At 39.1% G+C, this 25,361-nt stretch overlaps 1 protein-coding gene across 3 annotated transcripts; it reads left to right on the top strand.

Moving 5' to 3' along the window:
- Fam133b (family with sequence similarity 133 member B) lies at positions 1-22,025 on the top strand. Of its 3 annotated transcripts, none has more exons than XM_090333116.1 (11): positions 1-139; positions 8,311-8,408; positions 10,727-10,805; positions 12,530-12,604; positions 12,723-12,755; positions 13,184-13,246; positions 14,158-14,250; positions 16,477-16,527; positions 17,497-17,589; positions 18,293-18,337; positions 20,766-22,025. In XM_090333116.1, exons 1-11 carry the CDS (start codon positions 116-118, stop codon positions 20,850-20,852), a joined length of 741 nt encoding a protein of 246 aa, XP_090189242.1. In that variant the 5' UTR covers positions 1-115; the 3' UTR covers positions 20,853-22,025. The 3 variants fall into 3 exon arrangements, with proteins under 3 accessions (XP_090189242.1, XP_090189244.1, XP_090189243.1); XM_090333118.1 differs by having other exon boundaries at positions 18,293-18,341; XM_090333117.1 differs by lacking the exon at positions 16,477-16,527 and having other exon boundaries at positions 2-139.
- Positions 22,026-25,361: the final 3,336 nt, after the last annotated feature.

The following is a 25,361-nucleotide window of genomic DNA, read 5'->3' as shown; positions in this document are numbered from 1 at the left end:
AGGGGGGGCAGTAGGACTCGCGGCGGGCCTGTTTAGGCTGTGCCTGTGGCCTGGCTTTTTTTTTTTTTTCCTTTCCCCCTTCCCTGTCTTCTCGCCGTGTGGTTAACCCAGCGTCATGGGGAAGCGGGACAACCGGGTGGTGAGTATCTGAAAGGGGGAGAAGAACAGGGTGAGTGATGGGAAGGCCCGGCGCCTCGCCCGCCGGCCGTGGCCCGGGAGGCCCCGGAGGCGGCCGGGGAGGCCGGAGGGCTGCGGCCGCGCTCGGACCGGGCCCGTAGACCCGGCGCCCCCTCCTCCCCGCCGCGCCGTTCCCTCGCGCGTGCGCCGCTCACGCAGTTGGCGCCCAGGGGCCCGGCCCGCTCCCTTCCTCCCCGCACCCCCACCCCCCAGGCTGCCATCTCTTCTCCGGCAGGAGCCGCCGGGGCTGGGGTTTCGTTCCCAAGCCAGAGGCCCCTCCGTGGGCCTCGCTCACCCCGGAGCGCGCCCTCGACCGGCGTGCCCAGGCGAGGTGCGGGCACGGCGGCCTCCCCCGGGTTGAGGAGCGCGCCGGCTTCCTGGGCCCGCCGGGAGACTGCCAGGATGGATGGAGAGCGTGGAAGGAGATGGCCTGTGATAAGTTTCCTTACTTCTCCGAGCCTGCTTCCTCCTTCATTAAAGGGACTCGTTGTTGTTCAGAACCTGGCAGAGTAGTTAGCACCATGGAAGTCAAGATGCTTAAGAGTGAGTGTGTGCTAAAGAAACTTCCATTGGTGGGAGGATAGCGTTCCTCGTCTTACAATCGCCCTAGTGTTCCTAATGGAGAATGTTTAGGAACCACAGTAGCCGCAAGCCGGGATTGCAAGGTAGAGGGCAGCGCTTTCCTTCTGGCTGCCGATGAGGTCTCGCTCTGCTGGCGACCATGAGCTAAAATGGTGGGGTTCTGGGACATCCTCAGGTTTGAGATGCTAGACTATTTGGGCTTTTTGTAATATCTTCTTTTTTTTTTTCTTTGCCTGTCCTGGGACTTGAACTCAGGGCCTAAGCACTGAGCTTCTTTACCACTTGAGCCAGAACCTCACTTCCCACCCGAGTAGTTTATTCGAAATAAATTGCCCCACGGACTTTACTTCTCTGACCGGATTCGAACAGCGAATCTCAGTAGCTGGGATTACAGACGTGAGCCACCGGCTGTAGGCTACTTGTAATGTTTTCTAAAGCTTAGAAGTTACCTGACTGGATACAGTTTCCTTCAGAGGAGTCATTTGTTTCTTTACTGAGAAAAACGTTAGCTGCTTTTACTAGAGCGCACGCGCTCGTGTGTGTGTGTGTGTGTGTGTGTGTGTGTGTGTGTGTGTGTGTGTTGGGGGGGGACTCCTGGGGCTTGAATTCAGATCCATGAGCTTCTTTGCTCCTGGCTAGAGCTCCCCCACTTGAGCCACAGCTCCACTTCTGATACATGTGCGTCTATTTGAACACAAGAGCTTCCCAGACTTTCCTGCCCATGGCTGGCTTTGAACCACAATCCTCAGAGCTCAGCTTTATGAGTAGCTAGGATTACTGGCGTGAGCCATTGGCTGCCAACTGAACATTTTGTTGGCATGCTGTCTTGGCCACAGCGTTCAAATAACTTTTTGTTTGCACTTCAAAGACTAAGTGGGAATATGAAGACATGGATGGTCCAACTTGTAATTCAGTCTCCTTGTTGAGTGGAAGATGAGTGGGATTATTTAGACAGGTACCAAAATGATGTCATCTGACAGTGCATCATAACTCTTGATTTCATTTACAACTTCAGGTTGACAGCAAAAAATAGGAAGATAACAGATATCCCATGTACTTCTAGTCCCCCATATATGTAGCCTCTCCACTGTCATCATCCCCCTCCAGAGGAGTATCAGAGTGGTTACGTTAATTAACTCAGAGTGATACATCACTGTCAATTCAAAGTATTGTACATTCTGCACGCTTGAACAAATTAGCAACACGCATCCATATTATGATACCATTCAGAGTATTACATTGCCTTAAAAATGACTGTGCTCTGTCATTCTTTACCCATCCCTACACCACCAAGACCACTGATCTTTCTGGCTCCATAGTTTTGCCATAATTTGTTTTTTCAGTAGCAAATGTTTGTCACCAGAAATGCTGCCTTTTTTTTTCTTTGTACATACTCTCAAGAATAATTGATGTTTAAAAAAAAATGTTGATAATACTGTCATGGTTTTAGAAATCATTGAAAAAACATTAACTTTAATGTTGGACCATTTTTTGAAAAACGTGATTTTTAGAATAGTTTCAGGTTGACAGCAAAATTGAGCAGGAAGTACAGAGTGTTCCCAGGTATATACTCCTACACAGCCAACTCATAACACAGACAGGAGAGCTTTTGTTAACAGGCCATGAGGCTGCATCATTGACACGTCCACAGTTGACAGAGTCCACAGTTTACATCAGGGCTCCCCTTATGTGTACATTGTAGAACACTGTTTTCAAGCGAACATTTTAATTTTCAGCATTCTAAAGAACTAGGCATGTTGTTTCTGGAAGTTTCCTTCATACACTTTTCTATTAGTTTGTACTGTGTAAAACAGAAGTGTCCTCTAGGTTAAAACTGGTACTCAAAAACAAATGCTGTAGGTTGTATGTTAGAAATTATACTGCATTGTTCTTTTGGTACTTGCATATATGTGCATATATACATATACATATGCATACACACATTCCCTTGAGCTCAGTTTGCTGTCCTGAGTTTTATTAGCAAATCCTTTCCTGTTTCCAAATTCAGTGATTTGGAGCCACAGACAATTATAGTCACATAGGAATATGAAAATTTGAACTATCAAAGTATTTTAAATGATTAAGTCATTAAGTAATAATGAGATGTTAAATTGCTTTATTTTCCTCCCCTTTTCATGGTGGGCTTGAACTGGGGGCCTGGGCACTATCCCTGAGCTCTTCTCAAGGCCAGCTCTCTACTGCTTTTAACTACAGTGTCACTCCTGGTTTCTGGTAGTTAATTGGAGATGGGAACCTCACAGATTTCTTGCCTCAGCTGGCTTTGAACTGTGATCCTTGTATCTCAGCCACCTGAGTAGCTAGATTACAGGAGTAAGCCACCAACACCAGACTTAAGTTGGATTTTTGACTAATAACTCATCCTTTTAATGTAAAGAATTATTATTTTCAAGCATTATTGCTTCAGAAAAAGCAGAGAGTAGCCAGGAATTTGGCCTAGTGATAGAGTGCTTGCCTAGCATGGACAAAGACCTGGATTCGATCCCTCAGTACTGCATACATAGAAGAAACGGGAAATGATGCTGTGTTTCAAGTGAGAGCTCTAGCCTTAAGAAAGCCCAAGGACAGTGCTCAGGCCCTGGGTTTAAGCCCTGGGACTGGCAAAAGAAAAGAGCAGAGGATGTTGTTTTACATGGAACCTAGCACCTAAGATGAACTTAATAAATTATAGAAGAATTTGGAATGAACTGTTTACATAAGTTTTACTACTTAATAGCAGCTCATGTAATTGTACTTTATAATTAGTTCTAACATGTGAGAATCGCTTTACTAATACTTTTCTCTGAAGTAAAGGATAGGTTCATATGTATGTTGGAAAAGTACTGTGATGAACTAACACTAGATATATAGGATTATTAATGTATTTTGAAAATGTATGTTAAAACATTGAAGTCTGGCTGGGTGCTGGTAGCTCACACCTGTAATCCCAGCTACTCAGGAGATGGAGATCTGAAAATACAGTTTGAAACCCAGGCAGACTTTTATCTCCAGTTAACCAGCAAAAAGCCAGAAGTGGAGGTGTGGCTCAAGTAGTAGTGCTAGCTCTGAGGGCAAAACCGTAGTACCAACATACACACACACACACACACACACACACACACACACACACAAACACACAAATGGAAGCTGTTTACATAGTGAATATTGTGACTTTAAAAATGAGAAAAAAAAATGGCCTTGGGCTGGGAGTTTGGCCTAGTGGTAGATTGCTTGCCCAGCATGCACAAAGGCCAGGGTCGATTCCTTGGTACCATATACATAGAAAAAAGCCAGAAGTGTTGCTGAGGCTCAGGTGGTAGAGCTCTAGTGTTGAAAAAGTCCAAGGACAGTGCTCAGGCCCTGAGCCCAAGCCCAGGACTGGCAAAAAAAAAAAATGGCCTTGCACTCTGAATTTCTATATGAGCACTCTTCAGCTTTCATAATTGGAGTGGCAGTATTGTGGTTTAATTATAATTTTGTTTACCTTGATTTTTTAGCACATATTTTTCTTTTGTAAAGGTGTGCAGTTCTTTAAAATCTCTTCCTCCTCCTCCTCCTCCTCCTCCTCCTCCTCTTCCTCCTCTTCCTTCTTCTTCTCCTCTTCCTTCTCCTCCTCCTTTTTCTCTTTCTCTTCCTTCTCCTCCTCCTCTTCTTCTGGGGATATATAAAATGGTATGACGAAAGGCATTTCATATTTTGTTGCACTTGAACCCAGATTTATGAAACTTTGTAGGAATTTGACAGTATCTCCAGTTTTTTGATAACAGTTTTTTTTTCTTTTACCAAAGAAATCTCAAACACTTCCATATCAAGAGCTTCATTTTTTCTTTTTCTTATTTTAGTAGTGGAGGGGCAGAACAGGGGCTTGAACTCAGGACTTGGATGCTATTCCTTGGCTGTTTTGCTCAAGGCTGGTGCTCTGCCACTTGCCACAGCTTTACTTCTGGCTTTTTGCTGAGTAGTTGGGAAGTCTCACAGACTTTTCTTCACAGTCTGGCTTTGAACTGTGATCCTGAGATCTCAGCCTTCTGAGTAGCTAAAATTACAGGTGTGATCCACAAGTGCCCTGCAGCTCTACCTCTGAAACCTCTGAAACTCTAGCCCTTCCATTTTTGAATAGAGTCTTGATAACTTTGCTTGGTAACTTTGCTTGAACTCATAGTCCTGTCTCCTGAATAGCTGGGATTACAGGCATATTCTTCCACTTGAGTTTTCCTAATGACTAGTGATGTTAAGCTGCTTTTCATGTGCTTATTTGCCATTGACTCTGTCTTTGGAGAAATGTGTTTTCATAGTCTGCTTTCTTTTGAATTAGGTTATTTGGGAGTTGGATTAAGTTATAGCAGCTTCCTATAAACTCTAGATATTGTTATTATTTTTATCATATATGTGAACTGAAAGTATTTTTTGTGAACTGTCTTTTCATTTTTTATGTCTTGTCTTTTTAAATTTTTTATTGTAATTAATAAAAGGGTTACATGATATTTGCCAGATAGAAGGTGCATTAATTCACATGTCTTGGTACCCATCACCCTCCCCCCCCACCACCCACCCCGCCCCCCCCCGTCTTGGTTTTGCCCCCTTCCCTATCAAATTTCAAATAACCAAATACAAATAAATTCAATATATCAGATAACAAAGTGAGATACTGTAACAATATGAGATACCCAAGAGACAGCAAAGGAGATGAAAGATAACATAGTACATTAAGGACAACAATCATTCATTATATGGCTTTTGTTTCAGTATCCTGGAGGTCCTTTCATTTATTCTATATGGCCTTATGTATCAAGATTTTGCTCTATTGCAGATCTCTGCTAGTAGAGCCCAAGGTTTCTACTGATTATGACAAATGAGGGAAACCATTGAGCCTAAGTTCCTTTGAGTCTGGCTTACTTCACTTAATATGATTTTTTCTAAGTCTTTCCATTTCCTAACAAATGGGGCGATGTCGTTTTTTCTGACAGCAGCATAGAATTCCATTGTGTACAAATACCACAACTTGTTGATCCACTCATCAACTGAGGGACATCTAGGTTGGTTCCATATCTTTGCTATAGTGAATAGTGCTGCGATGAACATTGTTGTGCTAGTGGATTTAGTATGGCCTAGATTTTGGATGGTTGGGTAAATGCTAAGTAGTGGAATTGCTGGGTCATAGTCTTTTCATCAAACATTTCTAGTTTTTAGTTGTACAATTTAATCTTTCTTCTGCTGCTCTTGGGACTTGAACTCTAGTTCTAGGCACTGTCCTTGAGCTTTTTTTCTCAAGAGTAGCACTCTATGGTTGGGAAGATGGCTTAGTGGTGGAGTGCTTGCCTAGTATGCACAAAACCTTGGGTTCAATTCCTTGGTACTACATATACAGAAAAAATCGGAAGGTGGGGGCCAGGAGCATGGCTTAGTCTAGTGGTAGAGTGCTCGTCTAGCATGCTTGAAGCTCTGTGGGTTTGATTACTGGGTACCACATATACATAAAAGCTGGAAGTGGTGCTGTGGCCCAACTGGTAGAGTGGTAGCCTTGAGAAAGCCCAGGGCCCTGAGTTCAAGCCCCAGGACTGGCAAAAAAAAAATAATAAAAGTAGCACTCTACCACTTGACTCACAGCTTTACTTCCAGTTTTTTGGTGGTTAATTGGAGATAAAAGTCTCATAGACTTTCCTGCCTGGGCTGGCAGATCTCAGCCCCTTGAGTAGGTAGAATTATAGGACTGAGCCACTGATTGTCTGGCTGTCACATTATTTCTTGGTTTGTAAAATAACAGTAAATTTAGACAAATCTTTTTCAACTTCTTTGGAATTGAATTTCTTTTTTTTTCTTTTTCATATATTTTTTATTGTAATTAATAGAAGGGTTACATTATATTTGCCGGATAGAAAGTACATTAATTCACATACATTGATACCCTTTCTCATGTCTTGGTCCCCATTTCCCTCCCCTTACCCCCACCCCTCAACTTGTTTTCCCCCCTTCCCTATCCAATTTCTTTTTTTTTTTTTTGCATTTTTTATTGTAATTAGTAAAAGGATTACATGATATTTGCCAGATAGAAGGTGCATTAATTCACGTACATTGATACCCTTTCACATGTCTTGGTACCCATTTCCCTCCCCCCCACACCCCCCACCCGTCTTGGTTTTCCCCCCTTCCCTATCAAATTTCAAATAACCAAATACAAATAAATTCAGTATATCAGATAACAAAGTGAGATACTATAACAATATGAGATAACCAAGGGACAGCAAAGGAGATGAAAGACAACATAGTACATTAAGGACAACAATCATTCGTTATATGGCTTTTGTTTCAGTATCCTGGAAGTCCTTTCAATTAGCTTCATTCTATATGGCCTTATGTATCAAGATTTTGCTCTATTGCAGATCTCTGCTAGTAGAGCCCAAGGTTTCTACTGATTATGACAAATGAGGGAAACCATTGAGCCTAAGTTCCTTTGAGTCTGGCTTACTTCACTTAATATGATTTTTTTCTAAGTCTTTCCATTTCCTAACAAATGGGGCGATGTCATTCTTTCTGACAGCAGCATAGAATTCCATTGTGTACAAATACGACAACTTGTTGATCCACTCATCAACTGAGGGACATCTAGGTTGGTTCCATATCTTTGCTATGGTGAATAGTGCTGCAATGAACATTGTTGTGCTAGTGGATTTAGTATGCCCTTGTTTCTGGATGGTTGGGTAAATGCCAAGTAGTGGAATTGCTGGGTCATAGGGGAGTTCTATGTTTAGCCTTTTGAGGCACTGCCATACTGCTTTCCATAGTGGTTGAACGAGTTTGCACTCCCACCAACAGTGTAGTAGTGATCCCTCCTGGCCACATCCCCTCCCACATCTGTTATTATTCATTTTCCTGATCCTGGACATTCTAACTGGAGTGAGGTGGAATCTTAGAGTTGTTTTGATTTGCATTTCTTTTATGACCAGTGATGTTGAGCATTTCTTCATGTGTCTGTAGGCCATTTTTGTTTCTTCTTCAGAGAAGATTCTCTTTAAGTCTTTGGCCCATTTTTTAATGGGATGGTTGTTACTTTGGAGATTAGTTTTGGAGTGATTCAATTTTTTGAGTTGTTGATATATTTTAGATATGAGGCCTTTGTCCGTTGTTTGGTTGGTGAAGATCTTCTCCCACTCTTTAGGCTTCCTAATTAATTTACTAGCTATGTCCTTTGCCATACAAAAGCTCTGCAGTTTAATGCAGTCCCACTTATCCAGCCTTTCTCTGATTTGTTGTGATTCTTGGTCCTTATTAAGAAAGTTTCGACCTGTGCCAAGGAGGCCTAGTGTATCTCCTATTCCTTCTTGTAAAGTTTTCAGTGTGTCAGCTTTTACCTCCAGGAATTGAATTTCTTAACTTACTAGTAAGCATAGTAGGATCACCTGAGTTATTTGGTTTAGGATAAAGCACTACAAAGCAATCACTAAGTAAGTGGTGTCATTATTTTATCAAAACTCTGGTAATAAATGAAATAATATAAATGAGTGATTATATTTTTAATGGCTGTTTTAATGGGATTAATTGCATTCTTTCTTCAAGGCCTACATGAATCCAATAGCAATGGCCAGATCAAGGGGGCCAATCCAGTCTTCGGGGCCAACGATCCAGGATTATCTAAATCGACCAAGACCTACCTGGTATTTGTGAAATAATTTACTCCTGTACCTTTTGATAAACATCTTAAAGTTGATTCTTAAAATTCTTATTGCCAGATAGCTTTGGGTTTGATAGTACTGGATTTTGAACTCAGGGCCTGAAGCTTGCCAGGAGGGCAGTTATTCTTCAGCTAGCCTCACATTTTTACCCAGGGTCAGCCTTTCTATCTGGGTGAGCACCATCCAGCTTAATTGTTGAAATGGACTCTCACCAACTATTTTCTTGTTTTGTTTTGTCTTTTGTTTTTTCCTGATGCTAAACTTCAAGGCTCTTGATCTCTGCTTCTGAGTAGCTGGGATCATATGCATAGGCTACCACACATGTCTCTAGTGGCTTTTAAAAAATAATTTGACATGCATTCTTTCACATGCATAAGTAAAACACCTGATACAGCTTACGCACTGCTGGGTAACCATTCATTCATTCATTTATTTATTTATTTATTTATTTATTTATTTATGCCAATCCTGGGCTTAAGCTCAGGGCCTGAGCACTATCCTTGGACTTTCTCAAGGCTAGAGCTCTACCACTTGAGCCTCAGCACCATTTCTAGCTTTTTTCTATGCATGTGGTACCGAGGAATTGAACCCAGGTCTTCGTGCATGCTAGTCAAGCACTCTACCACTAAGCTAAACTCCCGGCCCCCTGGGTAACCTTTTAAAACCAATCTCTATCCCATAAAAAGAAAAAAAAAAACCTTACTTTGTCATGTTCTGAGCTGCCTAAAATTGTCGATTTGAATAACCATTAGACTTTTGTTGAGTGTTAACCAGATTCTATGAAGGATAGTGTTCAGTCATGTTTATAGTTTTTTCTATTGGCTTTTCAGCAAGTTAGAAACATTTACTGAGTAGCTCTGATCTTTAATAAATAAAACAGTTTAGTTTATGCCTTATTTATATATTTATTTTGCCAGTCCTGGGGCTTGAACTCAGAGCCTTGGCACTGTCCTTGAACTTTCTTGAGACTAGCACTGGACTGCTTGAATTGTCATCTAGCTTTTTCTGAATATGTGGTACCAAGAAATAGAATCCAGGGCTTTGTGCATGCTTGGCAGGCACTATACCACTAGGCCATACTCCTGGCCCATGCCTTATGATTCTTAGTATATCTTCCTTGTTAGTAGTATTTTAGTCCAGAGGTACCATATGACAAGCTTCTAGCTGTAAGCTTCAGAGTCCTTTAAAGAGAGCCCTGAAAGCTGAGCAAGTGATGTTGAAAAGTGTGCTTATTGTAGGAGATTTGTTTGGGGCTAAGTGAGAAGCAACTGTTCTCATCTGACCTCTTTAGTATGCGTAAGTGCTGCTGTTAACCATTGCAGCTTTCTAATAGATAAATTATTCCAAAACAATGTACATTTTACCTTTAAAATAAGGAAACAGAATGAACTTTACAGGGAAAATGCTCAAACAATCATATTATCTTTGTGTCACAGGTCTTTAAGGCAATCCTCAGGTTAGATAATTCATAAGAGAACTCACAGGAGTCTCAGCAGATAGTTCCATACCTGGTAACATTCATGTCATGAAAAGATTCTAAGGACAATCAGCAAAGGAAAGGGAAAGATGTATGGGAGACCACGAGAGGCCTGTCATTGTCTCCCAGGGTTCTTACCTAATGGAATTATAATTATAAAAGGTGTGTTTGACAACATGTGAAATGTTGCTGGCCTGGGAGGTTCATTAGCCACTTGATACCTGGGATTGTTACTTGTAGACTAGGTATGCATTCTGAAATTCCAGGTTCTCAGAGGGAAGCTGCTCTTGAGCCTAAACTGTCCCGCATAGTTTACTCTAAGTAAACTATTCTTAATCAGGGAATGGTAAAAACAAAACGACACAAAAAACCTCCAGATTCCAAGTTTCCAGATGCCCACTTGGGGCCAGTTTTGTAAGCAGGCTTTTCTAGCAATTAGCACTCAGTCTCTGCACATGTATCCATCTAGTTAGATAACCCTTAGTTCATCCTAATACTGATGCTGTATCACCTTGGGCAGATTTCTTAGCTTTTGCAAACTTCAGTCTGCCTGTAAAATATGGGTACATATTACCTTTTCTCAGAGTTGTTTCGAGGATTAAGTGGAACTATATATAAACAATGTCTATTTTATGTAAGTGTTTCTGTCCCCTTTGTTAAATGATTCTTGCAATCTATATTTAGAAAATGAATGATAATAACCATAATAGATTATTTAAATAATAACAAATTTGAAATGTATCAGCATTGGAGTGAAAGAATTGTGAACATCCATCTGATCCGAAGTGCTTGAAATCTTATTTTTGTACATTCTCTTTTTAAGGGAGGAAGTAAAAGAACAACTAGAAAAGAAAAAGAAAGGTTCCAAGGCTTTGGCTGAATTTGAAGAAAAAATGAATGAGGTTTGTAAATGGTACCTCTTTTTTTTTTTTTTTTTTTTGCCAGTCCTGGGCTTGAGCTCAGGGCTTGAGTACTGTCCTTGGACTTTCTCAAGGCTAGAGCTCTACCACTTGAGCCACAGCACCACTTCCGGCTTTTTTCTATGTATGTGGTACCAAGGAATCGAACCTGGGTCTTCGTGCATGCTAGGCAGGCACTTTAACTACTAGGCCAAACTCCCGGTCCCTAAATGGTACCTCTTAAAGAGACTAATCTTTTTTTTTTCTTACAGTAAAAGTGAAATCTTTTTTATATGTTTCACTTTTAATTAACCAAGCATTTGGATATAGCTCTTTGGTTAAGATGTCTCTTCAGGGCTGGGAATGTGGCTTAGTGGTAGAGTGCATGCCTAGCATGCATATGAAGCCTTGGATTTCATTTCTCATTACCACATAAACAGAAAAAAAACCAGAAATGGCACTGTAACTCAAATGGTAGAGTGCTAGCCTTGAGCAAAAGAAGCTCAGGGACAGTGCCCACACCCTGAGTTCAAACCCCAGGACTGAAGGGGAGGTGGGGCATAGATGTCTCTTCATTTTAGCAATGATATTGTTACATTGAATGCACATTTGTGTTTAAGTGTATACTTTATTTTAAAAATAGGAATAGCCTGGTGCCAGTGGCTCCTGCCTATAGTCCTAGCTGCTCAGGAGACTAAGATCTGAGGATAATAGTTCAAAGCTAGCCCAGACAGAAAAGTCTATGAGACTCATCTCCAAAAAAAGCCAGAAGTAGAGCTGTGGCTCAAGTGGGAGAATGCTGGCCTTGATCACAAAGGCTCATAGATGAATTCAAGTGCCAGGACTAGCGCACACACACACACACACACACACACACACACAGATAGTTTAATATTAGTTTTGAGGAACGTATCCTCCCCTCCCCCATTCTCCATCTTAACCTGGAATTTCCATAGTGTCCATGGTATTGTTTGCTTCTTTTAATTGCAAATATATATGTATGTTCCAACCATAGTCCAGAGATCAATTATGGTTGGATTGGAAAAGAGAATCAAACTATCTTTATTGGGAAAAAACAGGCCTTGGCCTTAGTAAGAATATCCATTTCTCTGTATGATATTCAGAAGGCTACTCTTTCAAAGTAGCAAATAGAGGCTCTGTTGATGGTAGAATGAAAGATGGAAACTTAGAGTTGCTTGGGGTTTTTTTTCCCTCCTTTAAATCAGTACAGGAACTTGAACTTGGGTTTTTGTGTACATTTAGCTTTTTTGTTCACAATTGGTAACTGGCATTCTGTCATTTGAGCCATGCCTCTAGTTTGGGCATTTACTACTTAATTGGAGATAGAAGTTTCTTGAAGTCTCCATGTCTGCCCACATTGGCTTCAAACCTCAATCCCCATGTCTCAGCCTCCTGAGTACCTAGTATTATAAGTGTGAGCCACTAGCGCCTGGCTTGGAATATCCATTCATTCATTCATTTTGAGATGGTAGCCTTACTATATTGCCCAAGCTGGGCTTTAGGTCCTGTGCTCAAACAGTCTTCCAGCCTCAGCTGCCCAAGAAGCTAGGGCCGTAGGCACCTAGCCATAATATCATTTGACTAATTAGAAGCAGGGATGCTTGAGAGACAGAGCATGGGTAGGACGAAGTACTGGGTATCTCCACATATTAAGTCTGTTTAGAAGAGATCAGTAGCCTCTGATAGTGTCTATAACTTTTTTGCAGAACTGGAAGAAAGAGCTAGAAAAACACAGGGAAAAATTATTAAGTGGAAATGAGAGCTCATCTAAAAAAAGACAGGTAATATTTTTATTTGTTGCTATTAATCTCAGTCAGGTTTTCATATTAAAGCCATTAATGGATGCATTTGAAAACTCACATCCACTTATTTAGTCTTATATTTGTTGTTTCCATCTAGAGAAAGAAAAAAGAAAAGAAGAAATCTGGTAGGGTGAGCAAAAGTTTTCCATTTTTACAAATATTGCAATTAAAGAGTCTTTTAAAACGTAAGAATAATTTATTTAATCAGTATGCTAAAGGTAACTTGTGAGTCAGGCATCCTGGAGGTCATTTGGCTGTGATGAGTGGCAGTATTCTGACAATAAGGTGAATGAAAGATGCCAACTTTCTTTTAACCTTGTAATTTTTTTGTTGCTGTTAAAAAAGACAATTGATCACCATTGCCACATGTGTTGTCACTTTGTTGAGATTTTTGAAGAGAGAATGGGAGTGAGACTTTTATATTTAAATATTTAAATCTTGTGAATATGGCATCTATTTCTTGGACACTAGATTGATTTCACTAAGTACTTGAGAGACTTGGTAAATGAAAACAATTCCCGCATCTCACAAGTTTTAATTGTTTTGTGCTTGGTCAAGTATTCGTCTTCTTCTTCATCAAGCTCTGATTCTTCCAGCAGTTCTTCAGATTCTGAAGATGAGGTAAGGTTTACTTGTATAGTTCGTAAGTAATGTCTATACGTTTTAATAGGAAATCTGGGAAGTACCTATTAGAAATGTTTACTTCCAGATTGTGAATAAGTATAATTTATAGGATGATAAAAATAAATGAAACTCTTTAAATTTGTATGTTTTTACTTTTATTTTTGTTTTTTTGGTCGTCTGTGGGGCTTGAACTCTGGGTCTGGACACATAACTCCAGGCTCTTCAGGTCAAGGCTAGCGCTTTACCATGGGAGCCACAGCACCACTCTGGTTTTCCAGTAGTTAATTGGAGATAAGAGTCTCACAGACTTGAACCACTATCCTCAGATCTCAGCCTCCTTAGTAGCTAGGATTACAGGCGTGAGCAACCCAACACCTAGCTATTTTTATTTTTTAAAAAATGTATTTGATTGGGGCCGGGAGTAATGGCAGATTGGTTTTAAAAAAAGAGCATAATAGGAACTGGGAGTTTGGCCTAGTGGTAGAGTGCTTGCCTAGCATGCACAAAGACCTGGGTTTGATTCCTCGGTACCACATACATAGAAAAAAGCCAGAAGTGGTGCTGAGGCTCAAGTGGTAGAGCTGTAGCCTTGAGAAAACCCAAGGACAGTGCTCAGGCACTGAGCCCAAGCCCAGGACTGGCCAAAAAAAAAAGTGTTTGATTCATTAAAATATCAGAAGAAGAAAATTACACAAAATTCTAAAATGTTATATGACTAGATGTTAAGGATTTATGTGCTTCAATTCACTTGACTTTTATTAAAGAAGAAAGTGATTTGTTATACTATTAACTAAAGAAAACATGTTTACAAGCAGTTATGTTTTGTTCATTAATAGAATGTTAATATTAGTGAACTGCAATGAATACACTTCTGAAAGAGAAAGCAATTTTTTAAATGTTTTATATAGGATAAGAAACAAGCAAAAAGGAGAAAGAAAAAGAAGAACCGTTCACATAAATCTTCTGAAAGCTCTATATCAGAAACTGAGTCGGATAGTAAGGTAAAGGTATTATAATTGTTAACATTTTTTATAAGAAAGCTATTTAATTTCTCTTAGTTCTTGCTATCTTAAATTGTTTTCAAGATTTTTATTCTTTGAGGTTCTGTGCCACTTTACTAGTGTTCAAATGCCATCTAATAATTTCCCTAAATCCTTTCACATATCTCCCTGCCTCCATATACCTATCATTTTTTCCATTTTTACAAAAAGTTGAAGTTCATAGGAGGAAAAAAAAAATCTTCTTTAAATTAAATTAGATGAATCAGTGTACATATTTCTGCCTCCTTGGTACACTGAGGTTTGAGATCTAGGCCTTGTTTTTGCAAGGTGGAACTGTACCAGTAAGCCATTGCCTCCCCCCCCCTTTCTTTTTGTTTGTTTTCTGATGGTTGATCAGAGATAAGAGTCTCACGGACTTTAATGCCTGGGCTGGCTTTGAATAGCAATCCTCGTATCTCAACTTCCTAAGTAGCTAGGATTACAGGTGTGAACCACTATGCCCGGCCCCCTCCTTTTTAATTGGTTATTATTATATTTTGTGTGTGTTGGGGCTTGAACTCAGTACCACGCTACAGTGCTCTCCATTAGTTTTTTTCTGCTCAGGACTGGTGATCTATTACTTGAGCCACACTTCTGGCTTTTTGTTGGTTGATTAGAGATAAGAGTCTCATGAACTTTTCTGCCCTGGCTGGCTGTGAACCCCAGTTCTCAGATCTAAGCCTCCAGAGTGGCTAGAATTACAGGCATGAGCCACCAGCACCCAGCTTGCACTGGTTATTTTGAGATAGGATCTTGCTTCTGGCCCAGCTTCTGATTAAATGGATGGTATCTCAGAGAGTTTTCTGCTACATTATCCTCAAACTGAGATTCTCTTGCTTTTATCCTCCTGCATAGCTGGGAAGATAGGCTTGCATACCTCACCCAGCTAGGATTTAGGTCAATCCTTTGAGTTTGAATTAATGCCTGGTTCAGTATCCAGTGGTGCTTCTGTACTAACCAAAATCATTAGGCACAATTGTATCTCAGACTTCAGTGGGTGCTGTCCTTGAGCTTTCTCAAGGCTACAACAGCTCTACCATTTGAGCTACAGCACCATTTCTGGCTTTTTCTATGTATGTGATTCCAAGGAATTGAACCTGGGTCTTCATGCAGGCAAGCATTCTATCACTAGGCCAAACTCCTGGCCTTGATATTAGTTATTTTTGAGCGAGAATCTCACTTCATGCCCCCAGTGGACTAGATCCTACTTTTCCATGGTACTGAGATACCAACATAAACATATGTCACAACACCCAGTCATTGTGTTTTCCCCCACACCTGGACTCACAGGTGCTTCATAGTTGGTCAAGAAGGAGCCTTGAACTTTTTTTGTCAGAGTGGCCTTGAACTATAATCTACCCCCCTCCCCCAAATCTCTACCTCCCAAAATAGCAAGGATTACAGGTATGTGCCACTGCATACAGCTTATGTTACTTTTTTAAAGCTCTCTCCTCCCTCATTTTTCTTCTCCTAATAATGATAGTTACCATTTATTGAAGGCCTACTGTGGAGGTGGGAGTACATTTTATGTGCTTGACTATTTATTTAGTCCTCTCAATCCTGTAAGGCAATTATTTGCTAGTCCATAAAGTAGACAAGAAAACTGAGGCTCTGGATAATAATTGTTACAACTAAAGGATTAAAAACAAAATTTCTTACCTCTGCTACTTATGAGTAAATAGATAAATTAATGGGTGCTGAGCAACAGTGTGAACTACAAATAAAGCAAAGATAGAGAGGGTGATAAGATGAATATGATCAAAGTACTTTTTATAGGGAAATACTATAACAAAACCCACTAGAATTTTTTTTTTAAAAAAGGCATGGAGGACCTGAATTTGATGGAAGTTCATTATATTATATGGTAATATCAGTAATAAACCCTTGTGTTGAATTAATATATACTACAAAATTAAAATAAGATAAAATCACATAGATATTTCAGGCAATTTTGGAAGTACCTAGCTTTGATGTATGGTCAGATAAAGTCTATTTGCTTGTCAGCAAATACATAACAGATTTCTCTTTTATTCTCAGAGTATGCTAGCATTAAAATGAACTTTTTCCATTGTAAGCAAGTCATTTTGGATTTTTTTTGTTTTATAATGGTATATCTTTTACATTTAAAATCGACTTGTATGTTTCATATATATATATATATACTTACACATATATATATTTGTTTAGGATAGTTTTAAAAAGAAAAAGAAATCAAAGGATGTGACTGAGAAAGAAAAGGTAATTTTCACACTGCCTTAAGATAATCTTTTTTACAACATTTAATTGACCTCAAGAAACTAACAATGATGTAAATAAAGGATGTATTTATTTTTGCTTTTATGGCATTTCATGTTGTTATAAGGGAAAAATTTTAATACAGCTTCATTATTGAAGGTAAAACATTAAAGGAATGGTCCCATAGTGAGTTTGAATTTGTGTATTTTAAGGGATTATCACAGATTTAAAATACAGTGAAATTTCAACCTTTCCTTTGTTTATTCAAGGTAGCTTTTTGTCGAGGAGTATGGTGTTGGGATTTGAACCCAGAACCTCATACTTGCTAGGCAGGAGTTCTAACACTGAGCAATGTTCCGATCCTGCTTTTCACCCATTACTTCTGAGATTCAGTCTACTGTCTGGGAATGTACCTGGATTTTGAGTCGCTTATTTTAGGCCCCTTTTTTGTGAGGATGATTGGTATGTGCTAAAGCATCCAGCTTCCCTCTGGAGTTGGAGACTTTATTTTTTAAGCCTTGCTTATCTGGGGAACTGTAATCCTGCCAATCTTAGCCTCCCACATAGTTAAATGTAACGGGGGCATGCCAATTGCCGGTGCACCCAACTATCAGGTGCAGAAGGAGTTTCACAAGTTTTTCTTCCTGAGCTATCCAGGAAATGGAATCCTCCCATTCTAAAGAAATAGGGAAGCTATTACATCTAAATGTATATGTAGTTACTTTAGGTTTAACTTTAAAAACATTGCTTTATTTGGGATTAATGATTAAATCCTGATATGTTACCATTTTTAGCTGTTTTAAATTGAAAAACTGATAATTTTCTGATTGGAAAAATTCTTAGAACTTAAAATTTGGTGGAAAAATTCTTAGAACTTAAAATTTGTGTTATATCTTTTGTATTTGTATTGTACTAGAAACAAAATTTGTGTTATGTCTTTATGAGTTGATATACTTATTTGGTTTTTTATAGGACATTAAAGGACTTGGCAAGAAAAGAAAGATGTATCCCGAAGATAAACCCTTATCATCTGGGTCCTTGTCAGAATCAGATTATGCTGAGGAAGTAAGTAAAAGAAATGGTACATTTCCCTTCAGAATTAGATTGGCATTCTTGTAGGAGATAACCATGACTGTTATTTTAGTAATTATCCTTGTTTCCCCATCCTTCCCAATATCTAATTTCTTACCTCTGCTACTGATGTCATTAAGGGCTAATAAGGATTATTTGAAATGTGATTTGATAGAACGAATTTTTAGCTTTTTAATATATTTTTATTAAGAATTTATTAACATTGATTTTTTGCATCATATTTCAAATGACATATTTAACAAACAAGTATTCAAGAAGGGAATCTCTATATACAGATTTTAGAACATAATTAAAATTAGGCTGAGGGTTTGTATGTGATAGATACATATTAATCTATGTAATAAAACATATCTATAGAGTCATAAATTTTTATGTCTATGTAGTTGTGTTTATATTTTCAATACCATGTCCATAGCATTGGGTATACAAATATTGAGTCCTCGCTCTTGTACTGTTTGGATCTAATAGCCACATATTAAGGATACCATGAGCCTTTTGTTCCTTTGGTCTTGACTTGTCTTACTCAACATGATTTGCTCTAGATTCATCCACTTCCCTATGAGATAGAATGATTTTTTTTACATCTTTTAAAAATAAAAGATCCAGTAGAGTATGAAAGAAAATTGCAATGAGTACAAATTACAGGTTTGTTTTCTTCACAATTTCAACATTTTAGGTACGAGCAAAAAAGAAGAAAAGCAGTGAAGAACGAGAAAGAACAGCAAGTATTTCTTATGTTTTTAAATGGCAAAAGCTGAACTGTTTTTATTTTAATAGTCATAGTAACACAATTGTATTTAGGCAATCTATTATCTTACTGTTAGGAAGAAAAGCTCAAACTTTCATGTGACTTTTTTTTTTCCAGTACTAGGACTTGAACTCAGGGCCTGGGCACTGTTCTGAGCTTCCTTTGCTCAAGGCCAGCACTCTACCACTTGAACTACTGAGCCACTTATGGCTTTTTCTGTGTATGTGGTACTCAGGAACTGAACCTAGGGCTTCATGCATGGGAGGCAAGCACTCTACCACTGAGCCACCTTCCTAGCCTCCCATGATTTCTTTTTCCTTGCCAGTCCTGGGGCTTGAACTCTGGGCCTGAGCACTGTCCTTGGGCATTCTCCAAACTAACTTTCTACCACTTGAGCCACCGCACCACTTCAGACTTTTCCTATGTATGTAGTACCAAAGAATCGAACCTGGGTATTCGTGAATGTTAGGCAAGCACTCTACCACTAGGCCAGATTCCCAGCCCCTTATGTGATTTTTCTTTTCTTTTCTTTTTTTTTTTTAAATTTTATTGTTGGGATAATGTATAGGGTTTCAGTTACATTTGCCAGGTAGTAAATGCGTTACTTCTCTCACACTAATATCCCTTCTTGCGTTTTTATTCCCGTTTCCCTCCCCCAACCCTATCCCAGTCATCTTGTTTTCCCCCTTCCCTTCCCTATTTCAAATAAACAAATAAACGTATATACAATATACCAGGTAACAAAGTCAGATGCAGTAACAACATGAGATTAACCTTAAGGACAAAAAAAAGAGAAGAGAAATAACATAGTACATTAAAAACAATAATCCCACAAGATAAAACTCTTATTTCCATATCCTAGAGTTCATTTCATTTAATCTCATCCTATATAACCTTATGTACCTAGATTTTGAGCCATTGTAATCTTTTGTTAGGAGAGGGTCAATTATTACAAATCACATGATTTTTTTTTTTTTTTGCCAGTCCTGGGCCTTGAACTCAGGGCCTGAGCACTGTCCTTGGGCTTTTCTCAAGACTAGAGCTCTACCACTTGAGCCACAGCACCATTTCTGGCTTTTTTTCAATGTATATGTGGTACTGAGGAATTAAGCCCAGGTCTTCGTGCATGCTAGGCAAGCACTCTACCACTAGGCCAAACTTCGGCCCTCGCATGATTTTTTTTTTTTAAGGTGCTTTAAAATATGGTGATTTCTTTTGTCTTCTGAAGTTTTTTCTAGATCAGCCAAAGCCAGAATGGCTTTAAGAGGAAAAGCCTCTTAAAGTGAACAATACAATAAGCAGTAAAATGGCATTGTAATGACTCACTAATATGCTTTTTTTTTTTTTTTTTGGCCAGTCCTGGGCTTGTGCTCAGGGCCTGAGCACTGTCTTTGGGCTTTTCTCGAGGCTAGCACTTGAGCCACAACACTACTTCTGGCTTTTCTTTTCCCCCCTATGTATGTGGTACTGAGGAATCAAACCCAGGTCTTCGTGCATGCTAGGGAAGCACTCTACCACTAGGCCAAACTCTCAGTCCCTAATATGCTCTTTTTTAAAACCAATCTGCCATTATGAAAGTTGAGAAGTAGAAAAGAAAGGAGAATTAAAGAGAATGGCAATGTATTTTCCATTCTAATGATTTCACTAAAAATTAAAAAAATTATCATTTTATAAACTCCTCTGTGGTGTGGTGGCCTTTAGAAGTGATAGCAATAATAATAAAATTCCACTAAATTTATTGTAAGAGGTTTGTTAGAATGTATGGTAACATGCCAATGACTTTTTCCCCCATATTTTATAAAACTTGACAAGAACTTTTTTTTTTTGGAAGTTAAAGAGTTTTATTCCGCACCTAGCATCGAGAATCATACTGAGCGGTTAGGGCCGTCTCTAAGATGTGAGTGAGAGAGTCACCCTGCCTAATCTCACAGGCTACTTTTTTTTTTTTTTTTTGCCAGTCCTGGGCTTGAGCTCAGGGCCTGAGCACTGTCCTTGGACTTTCTCAAGGCTAGCACTCTACCACTTGAGCCTCAGCACCACTTCCAGCTTTTTGCTATGTATGTGGGGTACCAAGGAATTGAACCCGGGTCTTCATGCATGCTAGGCAAGCACTCTACCACTAGGCCAAACTCCCGGCCCTCCTCACAGGCTACTTTTATAGGCCACCAGCCATGTAGTTGGGCTTGGCCATACACAGGTGGTCAATGGAATCTCAACATACTTGAGTGATGGCTGGGGCAACTTGACAAGAACTTTTATGATGACATTTTATAGACTTTTCAAGAAATGTTTTATTTCCTTAATTGTGTTGATTGCTTGTAATAGCTTTGACATGTATTGGTAAAAATGTTCTTTGTACATTTCCTAGTAGTAATCATTTTTATGTGGAATTTTCTTACAGGAAAAGACAAAAAAGAAAAAGAAGCATAAGAAACATAGTAAGAAGAAGAAAAAGAAGGCTGCTAGTTCAAGTCCTGATTCATCGTAACAGTTAGAAAAACCAGGATTCCCTTAAAGAAAGTGCAATGTCTAAGAAAATTTCAACTGTGAAAATTATGACATATTTACTAAAATGCATGAACTTTCTTGTTTCTAAAATTATTCCTGGACTCTGCAGTAGCTATTCTGATGCTGCTGTGTGGAAGGCTATGATTGCTGCCTGCTTTTTGAGCATCTACTTTCTCCTCTGTGCTTGATAACTCTGGGAGATATTACACTGCAGTCATGCCAGTTGTTAAGACATTTGGGAATAAAGCTAATACTTTTGACTAGATTTATCTACAGATAAATAGAAATGCATCTAGGTTCATCTTTAAGATGCAGTCAGAAATGACCAGATGATCTAGTTAAAATTGAAATAGTGATTACATTAATACTTCAGAAATCCTTACTATGTAGATAAGTGTATTTTAACCCCCCCTCCCCCCCTATACTTATTTACTTGGGAAGGAACTTTTAAGGCAGGAGGGTGGTTTGCTATCTAGCTAGCAGAATAGCGTGCCTTTGATCCTAACACATCCTGTTTTTGTGGACACAGCAGCCATGCTACCTGGGGAGTTTAGAGCTGGGTGCCAGCAGTCTTGTCCTTTACTGAGCTTGTAACATCCTTGGATTTTGTGTGCTGCTTTGAGTGAGCCAGAGATGTGAAGTCCTTTGCAGCATGAGAAAAACCCCCAAAGCTCGGGAATGTAACCTCCACCTCAATAATAACTGAATGTTTTTTAGCATTAGAATGCGTTATGTTGTTTGAATTTTGATTACAATTTGACATTGGAGAGGAATAGTTTCAAATAGACACTGGTACTTTTGAAATTGGTAGTTGAAGATTCTTAAATGCATGTTTTATACTGTTAAGTTTTAACCAGTCAAAAAAAATTTATGTAACCAGTGATTGTTAGCTTTATTTTTTGTATGAATTTTGTTTAGGCTGCAATGTTTAGCTTTAGTTAACTCCTTACTCTTGCTGTCTTACATTCATTACAATGTTTAATGGCACATTTGCCAAGATATTTAGCATGTAAAAAGCAGGGATTTGATTTTTTTTTTTTAAACAGCTTCATATTGAAGCTGAGACCATACACAAGTTGAGTGCAGGCTTGATATGCTGTATCTTGTTATATAAAGCTGTTGCCAGAATCTTAGTAAATACATTTTAAAAGTTTGTTGTCTTCGTATGTTAGTAACAAACTATAAGTTCACTTTTAAGTGAGAATTATATTACTTCTCTTACTGTGTCATTTTACTAAGATTTTGTGCCTCATATCTCCTGCTGAATTATTAGGAATGTTAAAAGGAATTGATAAATTGTTTTCATTTTACATTTTTATATAATCACGTAATAAGAAACGCAATTTGATGTACAATTTTACCTGTTTCAGAAGGTTTGCTAATTATAGTGGTATATGCACAGAGCATTTTGGCATGACAAGAGGCTGAATAAATAGCTATTTTCCTTAAAATAGCTGTGCTCTTATCTCCCTTGAGTTACAAGTACACTTATAAAGGAAAAATACTAGTAGTTATTAGTAATAGATAAACCCTCAAGGTTTTAGTGGTTAAAAAAAACAAAAAACTTTTCCTGAGATTCCCCCTGTTTTTTTAGTGCTTAAACTTTCATACTCTTTTTCTCATGAAAGATACCTGTATGCATGCCTATAATCCCAACACTAGGGAGGCTAAGGCAGAAGGGTTGTGAGTATGTAACCTCTCCTACACAGTGAGTTTGAAGCAAGCTTGAGCTACAGAAATCCTGTCTCAAAACAACTTTTTATATGCCAGTACTAGAGGCTTGAACTCAACCTCATGCTCTCATTCAGCTTTTTTGCTTATGGTTGGCACTCTACCACTTGAACACCTTCAGTCCAGTTTTTTTGCTGTTTACTTGACAGTAAGACTCAGATTTGTCCACCCAGGTTCCTAAGTAGCTCGTAGTTTAGGAGTGAGCCACCAGTGCCTGCCTTTCTATATGCTCTTGTGTGCATAAAATGGAGTGTTTTATATTTTCAGAGAAAGTTTCTCAGAATTATTGGTGAAAATGCTATTAAAATCATCCGATCATATGCTGTACATCTTGAGTGTACAAATACAGTGTATGGACTGGTCCCCAGTTCTGCCCCACTAGAAGCAACTGTTTAAAACATTGGATGAGGGCAAGAAGGTGATTTGGCAAATAGCCTTTTATTTCCCTTCTGATTATTCTCAGGGAAGCACCATTTCATTGCTTCTCTGCCAGTCACCTAACAGCCTTCCCAGAAATGATATAGGAAGAATATATGTCAGAGTAATGTTGTCAGTGTGTATTCTGTAGTTGTTACATGTTGCAAAACTAGATCAAGCTTTTTCTTTCATGAGATTTATAAACAAAAGGCATGTTATTAATTTGCACAGTGGAACTGGATGGATACCAGGCAGAAATGGATGAGTATCTACATAGAAGAAAATGACTTTGTCACTACTTTTTTTTTTCAGTTACTTTGAATTACCATATTTAGGTGTTTTAGTTACCTTAAAATCAATTTAATTTAACAGACTTGGTAAAACCAAGTGTGAACTATTATCATTATTTCTTTTATCTTGTTGAGCTGAGGGTTGCACCCAGGACCTTGCACCAGCCAGGCAAGTGTGAAATGTACCTGGTGGGTTAAAATTTTCACACTTAAAAATAATTTTGCCACATTTTAACTTCGAATTATATGCATTCATCTACTGTTTTTGAAATGAAAGGGTTTGATTTTTTTTTTCGTCGTTGCATTTTTGTTTTTTGGGTTTTTTGTTCGTGTGTGTGTGCGTGTGTGTGTATGCTGGTCAGTCCTTGGGCACTGTCCTTTGAGCTTCTCTGTCTTTATCTCAGGGCTAGCACTCTACTGCGTAAGCCACAGTGCCACTTTTGGGCTTTTCTGAGTAGTTTATTGGAGATAAAGAGTTTTGGACTTTCCTGCCTGAACTGGCTTCCAACTGCCATCCTCAGATCTCATCCCTTTGAGTAGCTAAGATTACAGGTGTAAGCCAGAACCCAGCAAAAGCGTTTTCTTATACCTCATTAAAAATTTAGTAAGAGGGGCTGCTTTAGATTTGATTTCCAATAAAAAAGTGAAATATTTTATCCTCCAACCAGAATGGCCATCATCAAAAATACAAACAAGGGCTGGGAATGTGGCTTAGTTATAGAGTGCTTGCCTGACATACATGAAGCTCTGGGTTCAATTCCTCAGCACTAATAAACAGAAAAGCTGGAAGTGGTGCTGTGGCTCAAGTAGTGGTAGAGTGCTAACCTTGAGCACAAAGAGGCTCAGGGATAGTGCCCAGGCCTTGAGTTCAAGCCTCATGACTGGTGTCCTCCCCAAAAGAATACAAACAACAAATGCTAATGAGAAAACCAGGGGAAAGGGAACCTTAATACACTTTTGGTTGGAATTTAAAGTTGTGCAGCTACTATAGAAGGCAATTTGGAGATTCCTAAAAAACAAAATAACAAGCTGGGTGTCAGGGTGCTATGGGTCATGCCTGTAATCCTAGCTACTCAGGAGGCTTAAATCTGAGGATCAAGGTTAAAAGCCAGCCCAGGCACAAAAGGACCTAAGACTCTTATCCAATTAACCTCTAGAAAACGGCAAGTGGGGCTTGGCTCATGGGTAGGGTGGTAGCCTTGAGCTGAAGAGTGCCTAGGCCGGCCGATTTCAAGCCCCATTACCCACACACACACACAAAAAAACTAGAAATAAAGCTACCGTCTGATCTAGTGATACCACCATTAGACATTTATCCAAAATAATGGAAATCGGTACAATAAAGGCATCTATATACCATGTATACCGTGTTGATTCAGTACTGCACTATTCACAGTAGCTAAGTTACGGAAACAGCCCAGATACCTTACAACTGCTTCTCAAGAATATATGATTTTATTTATATATATTTATATATATATATATACATATATGCACACATATGCCCACAGTGGAATTTTATCCATCAGGAACTCATTTGCAGGGAATGGTGGGACTGGAGAAAAATCATATTGAATGAAGTAAACTAGGCTAAGAAAGACCAAGGTCGGGCCGGGAGTTTGGCCTAGTGGTTAAAGTGTTTGCCTAGCATGCATGAAGACCCGGGTTCGATTCCTTGGTACCACATACATAGAAAAAAGCCGGAAGTGGTGCTGAGGCTCAAGTGGTAGAGCTCTAGCCTTGAGAAAGTCCAAGGACAGTGCTCAGGCCCTGAGCTCAAGCCCAGGACTGGCAAAAAAAAAAAAAGACCAAGGTTATGGTTTCCCTCACATAGAGGGATATTAGACCTAAAATATAAATGTTAAATACAGGACCATCTCCGTGTGTGCGCATGCGTGTGTGTGTGTGTGTGTGTGTGTGTGTGTGTGTGTGTGTGTGTGTGTGTGTGTGTTCCTATAATCAGACTGGTATATGCAGGACAGATTCCCTTTGAATAATAAGGTTCATTAACAGAAATGAATATTAGGAAGCTGAAACAAGTTTCATGCATA

The sequence above is a fragment of the Megascapheus bottae genome, chromosome 5 (genome assembly GCF_031878675.1).
Source record: "Megascapheus bottae isolate mThoBot1 chromosome 5, mThoBot2.hap1, whole genome shotgun sequence".
Lineage (NCBI taxonomy): Eukaryota > Metazoa > Chordata > Mammalia > Rodentia > Geomyidae > Megascapheus > Megascapheus bottae.
The sequence above is the reverse complement of the archived record's forward strand: the minus strand, read 5'-3'. Positions and strand labels throughout refer to the sequence as shown.